At 48.0% G+C, this 7,587-nt stretch overlaps 1 protein-coding gene across 1 annotated transcript; it reads right to left on the bottom strand.

Annotated features, from left to right (window-relative positions):
• Nucleotides 1-1,278: 1,278 nt before the first annotated feature.
• Nucleotides 1,279-7,043, bottom strand: LOC136535345 (disease resistance protein RGA5-like). Its single transcript, XM_066527634.1, has 5 exons — nt 6,421-7,043; nt 4,496-5,309; nt 3,989-4,184; nt 3,765-3,907; nt 1,279-2,010 (listed from the first exon to the last, which is right to left on the bottom strand). The coding sequence occupies exons 1-5, from the start codon at nt 7,041-7,043 to the stop codon at nt 1,279-1,281; spliced, it is 2,508 nt and encodes an 835-aa protein (XP_066383731.1).
• Between the last annotated feature and the right edge of the window lie 544 nt (nt 7,044-7,587).

Below are 7,587 nucleotides of genomic sequence, written 5' to 3'. Positions count from 1 at the left end.
CTCCGCCAAAGTGACGGCATGAGGGGCTTCATCGACACCTTCATCGTGTACAACAACATCGCCTCTGTCAAACAACTTTTGCAATATGGCTCAAGAACCTCCGTCGACACCTTCGACAACAAGTTCTACAACACCTTCGTCGACGTCTACATCAGCAAACTTGGTTCTGAACACCTACTCCCACTACTACAACTGCGTCGCCTACACCAAGCGTCACTAAGGACCTAGTCACAAGCACTAGCCAAGAGGGGCTAGGGAAGCACGCGGAGGACCAGCTTCTCCGAAGCATCAAGTATTTTTCGCCTGGTGCTCGTGAGCAACAGTTTGAAGGCCTCACAACAACCTTCTACCTCGACTACTATGACTACGTCGACTACACCAATCATGGCTAAAAACTTGGCCACAAACGCCAGCCAAGAGGGGCTAGGGGAGTGCACCGGAGGACCAACCACTCAGGAGCGTGAGGTCTTTTGTCTGGCGCTCGTGTCCGAAGAAAAGTCGAAGACCTCCGCCCAAAAAAGGATCGGAGATGAAGACCTCCGCCCGAAGAAAAGTCGAAGACCTCCGCCCAAACAAGGATCGGAGACGAAGGCCTCCGCCCAAAGAAGGATCGGAGATGAAGGTCTCCACCAGAAGAAACGTCGAAGGCCTCCGCCCAAACAAGGATCGGAGACGAAGGCCTCCGCCCAAAGAAGGATCAGAGATGAAGACCTACGAAGGCTTTGGAAGCAAAGGCCTGCGCATCGTGAAGGTACTAGAGGCAAAGACCCCGAAGATGAAGACCTGGGAAGACCACAGAGGCGAAGACACGCACGTCGAGGTGATACCAGAAGGGGAAGACCCAAAGGCGATTGAAGACCCCTGCACCGAGAAGACATGGAGGCGAAGGCCCATATATCAGGCCTTGGAGACACACCTGCGCGCCAAGAAGTCATCAGAGGGAAAGGCCTCAAGGATGAAGACCTACGCATTGTGGAGGTCCTAGGAATGAAGACCAGAGCACTGAGCAAAGCCGATGAACCATGTTATAGAAGCAGCAGAAGGAGCAAAAGGCCATAGATGAAAAATCTAGAAGATGAAGGCACCCAGTGCTAAAAGCCTAAGGAATTAGTGTGTGTATAGGTTAGAGTCATGCGCGTGCTCTTTTCTCCATCCCCTTTTTTCCCACGGGTTTTTTGGGATGGAGTTTTTAGTGAGGCGCGCATGTATGGGTTGCGGAGGGCAATCCTCGCAACCAAGATCTGGGTTGTATAGTGCCTCTTCTCGTATGAACATCTACTAGGTCATGTAGTACCGTCCATAACCTAGTAGCTGAGGGGCTACTGTTGGGGGAGCCCATACGGAGTATGGGCCAACTCCCCCTCGAAGGGGCCTGATGAAGGGATAACGGCGGAGGCTCTTTCTGAAATGGTGGAGGATCTCCCCAAGATGATGGAGGCCTAGCCGGCGGAGGCTCTCCTCAAGACGGCGGAGGCTCTCCTCAAGACGGTGGAGGCCTAGCCGGCGGAGGCTCTCCCCAAGACGGCGGAGGCCTAGCCGGCGGAGGCTCTCCTCAAGACGACGGAGGCCTAGCTGGCGGAGGCTCTCCCCAAGTCGGCGGAGGCCTAGCCGGCGGAGGCTCTCCTCAAGACGGCGGAGGCCTAGCCGGCGGAGGCTCTCCCCAAGACGGTGGAGGCCTAGCCGGCGGATGCTCTCCCCAAGACAGCGGAGGCCTAGCCGGCGGAGGCTCTCCCCAAGACGGCGGAGGCCTAGCCGGCGGAGGCCTAGCCGGCGGAGGCTCTCCTCAAGACGGTGGAGGCCTAGCCGGCGGAGGCTCTCCCCAAGACGGCGGAGGCCTAGCCGACGGAGGCTCTCCTCAAGACGGCGGAGGCCTAGCCGGCGGAGGCTCTCTCCAAGACGGCGGAGGCCTAGCCGGCGGAGGCTCTCCCCAAGGTGGCGGAGGACTAGTACAAGGATGACGATGGAGTTTCTCCCTGGGACGGCGGAGGCTCTCCCCGAGACAGCGGATGCCTAGTGCAGTGATCATGGCGAAGGTGTTCCCCGAGGCGTCGGAGGTCAATCAAGGTGTGGGACGATCAAGTCAGTAAGGCGTACATGAGGATAGTTGATGGGCCTCCAGTGGGCATCGGCTTAGGCCCAAGGTGAAGACATCGTGAGACGGTGTGATGAGAACGCCCCTGAGGTTAGACACTAGGGCTGGAATATTCCTGGAATGTACCGTAGCAGTTGAGGGGCACTATTGTAAACTCTGTAAAGTGGTAGTTGAGCCCTATAAATAGGGAACACTTGTAACTGTACAGGGGGGCTGGTGAATGGATGAATGAAACCCTAGTTCTTGTGAGTCGGTACTTGATCCTCATTCTCTCCTTCAGGCACAGCCTAAGCCAAAGCCAGAGTCCGGAGCCTCGGCCAAAGCCGAGGGCCTCCGCCCCCTTTCTCTTATTCCCACGTGGCCAAAGCCGACTGAATCCCTCGTTTAGCGAGCGCGCCGCGTTTAGGGACCTCCGCCCGACTTAGGTGGAGGCCTGTCTCCGCCCATCTTAGGTGGAGACCCCAACCTTAGACGAAGGCCTCCGTCCATCTCTCTCCCTTGTTGGAACCAGCCTGGAGCCTCTGACGGAGGATCTTGCCCGACAGGAGCGCGCCGCGTTTAGGGACCTCCGCCCGACTTGGGCGGAGGCTTGTCTCCGCCCATCTTAGGCGGAGACCCCAACCTTAGACGAAGGCCTCCGCCCACTTCTCACTCTTGTTAGAAACCGAGGTTTCAACAATTATTAGAGGTAAAACCAAAGAAAAAAATAAATTTATTATATTTTAAAATATACGTATAGCGATAAAGAAGGAAAAGATAAATCTATTATATCTCACTACCAAGAGCCTGAAGGGATCGTCCCAATTCATTGGTGGCCCCAACGGAGCCTCTACGTTAATTCTCACCAGACGTGCTAGAAAAAAAGATGAATAGCTAGGAATTCTCTCATTAATCAGAAACATCTAGCCGTCAAATCTATAGACTAGCAATCGGTAACTATTAGATCTACTTTTGTAGAAAATTACCCACCTTTGAAACGTACCTTTCAAGAGCAAGCTAGCTACGTCAAACTAGGCAATTGAGCTGGAGGGTCTCCTCCTCATCCTCTTCATTCCGTGCTTGAACTGGATCAGCACCATCCGATCGTCTGTAACTGGATTTTTTTTTTTTTTTGTTAACACAAGAGCAGGGGAGCACCTCAAGGTTAGTTGGATTGGATGGAATTTGCAACGAATACATACATGTAAGTACTAGCTAGGTACGTACCTCTTCATAAAATCTTTACACCTGTATTTAATTTGGAGTGCGGGGCGGTTGGGGTGGACTTCAATTGTCAGTGCAGCCTCCTCTCTCTCCACCTCATCCTTAAAGACCCATGCACACCCGAAGTCAACTTTAACCCACTGAAGCGAGGGGGAGGTACTCCAAGCCGAGGTTCTCACAGCTGACGACTTTGTTCTTCATTAATTTGTCCACATCGACATCAAACTCAAGCACCTCAAGGGTTGGCATAACAACTGGTAACACTCTGCTGCAGCTGTTGTTTCTCTGATTTTTACTCCAAGCAAAATAAAGCACTCGAATCCTCGTTGGCAACAAACTGGACCATTGAACGAGGCAACACCAAGGATCTCAACTTCTGGAAGCAACAACCATCTGATTTATTATTACAAGTTATTGTTCCCCATGTTTTCAGTCTGAGGTAACAGAGCTCTGGCAACCCGCCCAGTGCCTTGAGACACTTCTCATCCACATCATCCACACGTATCTCCAAGTGGGACAGGCTAGGCAGATGTGCAGAATTAATCCATGAAGGCAACTCGGGGAACTTGATATGTGGAAGAAACAAACATCGGAGACCTCGAGAGGGTACTGCTGCATCCCAGGCATTCATATTATGATTATCAATGAAGAATGGACCATCCAATGTGAGATGCTATATCTTCTGGAGATTGCCTAGCGACTGCAACAAATCTATCTGCATGCTCTCGTTCATGTCATTGATTTTATCAATCTTAAGCACCCTGAGTTCATATAGGTTGCCTAGATCCTTCACAAACTGCCTCTGTGACTCATCATTGTCACGAGGTCCTCTTATCTGTAGCTCCTCCAGTGAAGTCAACCTCCCTATTACCCCATCTGGTGCAATCATCTGCTGAGCACGTAGGCATACCAGTTGAGTTAGCATGCCAATGCTACACTACAATTTCCAGATTTGAGTATTCTCCAAGTTCAATGTTTGTAGAAACTTCAGGGCACCTATTCCTTCTGGTAGATTTTTAATAAAGCCAAAACCTTGTATCCCAAGGTACCTCAAATGAAGTAGATTTCCAATATGCCCAAGGCTGGGGCATCTTTCTCCGAATATGCAACCCTCCAAAGCTAGCACATGGATGAGTTTTAAAACCTTGGATGCAAGGCCTACTTAGCAATATAACACTGCAAAACTATAAATGACCTCACTTGTGGTTGTGGCAGGTTCACAGGAGTATCTGCTGTGAGATCCAGTTTTCTGTTTCTGGGGGCCAACCGACGTGCCTGGCTTTGTGATAATGTACCACCATCACTTACAAAGTTTTCCTCTTTTGACTTGGAAAGGATGAGATCAAGCACCATATCATTGACACGGCAACCATCCATGATGCCATAGACTTTAGAATCCACCCCATGGATCATGCTTCTATTTATGAGGTCATGGAAGTATTCCTCTCCTACCTCGAATGACCAACGTCCATGTTTCTTCTCAACAAAATTTTCAGGTATCCATTTCCATATCAAAGAATCCTTATCAATAAGAGTGTCTTCTGGAAAAACAATTAAATACAACAAAGAAGTCTTCAAATGAGAAGGAAGGTCATAGTAACTGAGAGACAATATATGCATAGTGTTGTCCATATGCCTTTCATCCTTATCTCCATAGAAACCAGGAGAGTTGCACACCTCAATCCATTCTTCTCTTGATTTACCCAATAGTAAACTAGCCATTGTGATGATAGCCAATGGAACTGCACCACATTTCTTTAGAATCGCATTAGATAACTCGTCTGGATGACTATTTGGACATTTGTCCTCATGACCGAATAACCTTATATAAAACAACCTTTTGGAGTTGTCATGAGAAAGTGGTTGTAGCTTGTAAACCTCATCAGCTTCTTTGGCAACTTGAAATTTACGAGTAGTTGTGATTATTCTACTTCCATGGTTATTCTCAACAAGAGCCGGTTTGATTCTTTCCCAAGTCTGTGGCTCCCATATGTCATCAATAATGATAAAATACCTATGCACATGAAAGGGTTACAGCAATCAGAAACTAAAGCCATCTGGTTCCCACAAAGCAATAAAGTGTGTCATCACCAAGAATAATAGTTGAAGGCATACTCAGACAGTAACATAAATAGTCACCTCTTGACTAATCTTTCTAACTAGCCAGCAATTAACCGACAATACTTAATTATAATATAGAGAGTTGATAATGCCAGCAAGAAAATATGCAATGACGATTCAAATTGTAGTAGTGGAAACAACAGCTTTTAAAAGGAATTATACCTTTTTCGTTCTAGAAGTCAAACTAAAATAGTTTAATTGCACTTGTTTTCATATAATATAAACAGCCACACTAATCACTTAATTCTGGAGCTCCCCCACAGTTAACTCCACCCAACCATTTTCCTCCACCACACATAGCCGGCAGTGTGCTGTTAACTGCAGGGAAATTGTTTCATTGCACCATGGAACCGGTCATAATACTACAGTGATTAATTAACCTTTATTCATTCTGGAAGTTAAACTAAAATGGTTGGAGAGCACCATGGCATCGGTTATACCACAAATATTTGTTGTTTATAAAATCTTTCCAAGCAAAGATCCATGCTAATCACTTCATTTTGTATCGCTCCACCTATTGCCTGCCTCCTTTCATGGTGTATTAGCTTCCCCAGCCTCTCGTTTGTAATCCCAGCAGCCCAAACCCAGCTACAGATAATCAAAAACTCCAAAATCCTAACCCCCTCTTTACCATCATTGTCAATTCAATGTTTTCTGGTTCGTCACTTTAAGAATTTCAAGGTTTCAAGTACACATAGTATAGGAAGTATGAGAAAATATCTGGGACACACTAATAATACATATATTAGTGCAAAATCATTGGATGCTTATTCTTTCGTACCTCTTTGCTCCAAGGAAATCATGGAGCTCATTAATGAGCTGCCTTTCATGCAACACTGTGTATTTCAAATCTATGTGTTTATCCTTGTCAAGATCTATAAGAATGTCTCGGAAGACTTTATTCACGTCTGGATCTTGGCCAACCGGAACAAAAGCCCCATAACCAAACCGAGATTTAAGCTTATCATACACTGCCTCGGCAAGAGTAGTTTTGCTGAGCCCACCAGTTCCAAGTTCCAACAACAGAAACAATCTTCATCTTCAGGTTGGACTCGTCATTCCCATTGGGCGACAGCATGGATATGAGATCAGCACTTGACTTGTCGATGCCAATGATCTGTGATGCTTCTCTGTACATAGCACTAAGGCGAGGATCCACAGTTCGCGTGGATGCTGCAGGCTTGGCAACAATGCTGTCGACGGTGAATCTACCATGCCTGTCGGTCACCTCCTGGAGATTTTTCCTGATCTTCTCAATGGAACCAGCGATCTTGTGGCGCTCTTTGCTCTTCTTGAATAACCTGGTCATCTTCTCACCCAGACCTTTCAGCAAACTTTCCTTGTCGTTGGGCCTATGATTGCCCTCGACTCGCACAAGGTAGGTGTCGAGGATGTCCTCCATATCATAAGAGGCCTCCCGGACTTCGCGCGCCCAGATCTTGACGAGCTCGTCAAGCTGATCTGGACGCACCTTGGCCACCTTGTGGAGCGCAGCGTGGGCGCTCTCGAGCTCCAGCTCGAGAGACCTGACTTGATCCTTGACTCCTGTCTGCAGCTTGTACTCCTCCTCGAGCAGGTCCTTGAGCTTGGGGATTAGGCTGCCCATGGCTCCAGTCACCAGCTCCATGGCTCTTGAGTTTTTTGTTGCTTGCTTGCTTTGTGCGTTGTGCAAGTATCCCTTGCTTGGTCCGTGACCCCGCTCGCATCGGTTGAATATGATGTGGAGCTGTTAGTCTTGAGCGATCCAATGATGTGCCTTGCCAGCACATCTACCCGACAACTCAACTCTTGGCCCCCATAAAAAAAATCATATCTAATAATGCATCGTATGTACTTACATTACGAAACAAATTTTAAAGCGTCGGCACATGTAGTTTTGCCGTTAAGTGTGGATTTCTGTCAGGCACGCAAATGGCTGGCATACAATACAACCATGGTTAACGTGCTATGGGTAGCCAGTCGTCATCGTTTCCAGTGTACAGTAATTTATAAAATGAGAAGAAACGTTCACCTGCTGCTGCTGCTCTGGCAGTGGTGGCAACTACATATATATTACGGTATGAAGATGCCTGCCATCTGGGTGCTGAGGACATCCAGGGTACACCATTACCAGATCAGAGCAGCAGGGCACATGCATTTCAACGCATACAGTAGGCGGCTATATTATTTGT

Source organism: Miscanthus floridulus, unplaced genomic scaffold, assembly GCF_019320115.1.
Source record: "Miscanthus floridulus cultivar M001 unplaced genomic scaffold, ASM1932011v1 os_2701_1_2, whole genome shotgun sequence".
Lineage (NCBI taxonomy): Eukaryota > Viridiplantae > Streptophyta > Magnoliopsida > Poales > Poaceae > Miscanthus > Miscanthus floridulus.
This window is presented reverse-complemented; position numbering and strand designations above follow the sequence as displayed.

Bases quoted from the DNA above. Each gene is read 5' to 3' on its own strand.
- LOC136535345 (XM_066527634.1), bottom strand. From the start codon at position 7,043: ATGGAGCTGGTGACTGGAGCCATGGGCAGCCTAATCCCCAAGCTCAAG. The intron at 5,310-6,420 runs GTGGGCTCAGCA...TCATGTGCATAG, and splicing joins GTTGTTGGAACTTGGAACTG to GTATTTTATCATTATTGATG. The intron at 2,011-3,764 runs GCACTGGGCGGG...TCACTGCACTAG, and splicing joins TGGATGAGAAGTGTCTCAAG to GCATCCGCTGTCTCGGGGAG.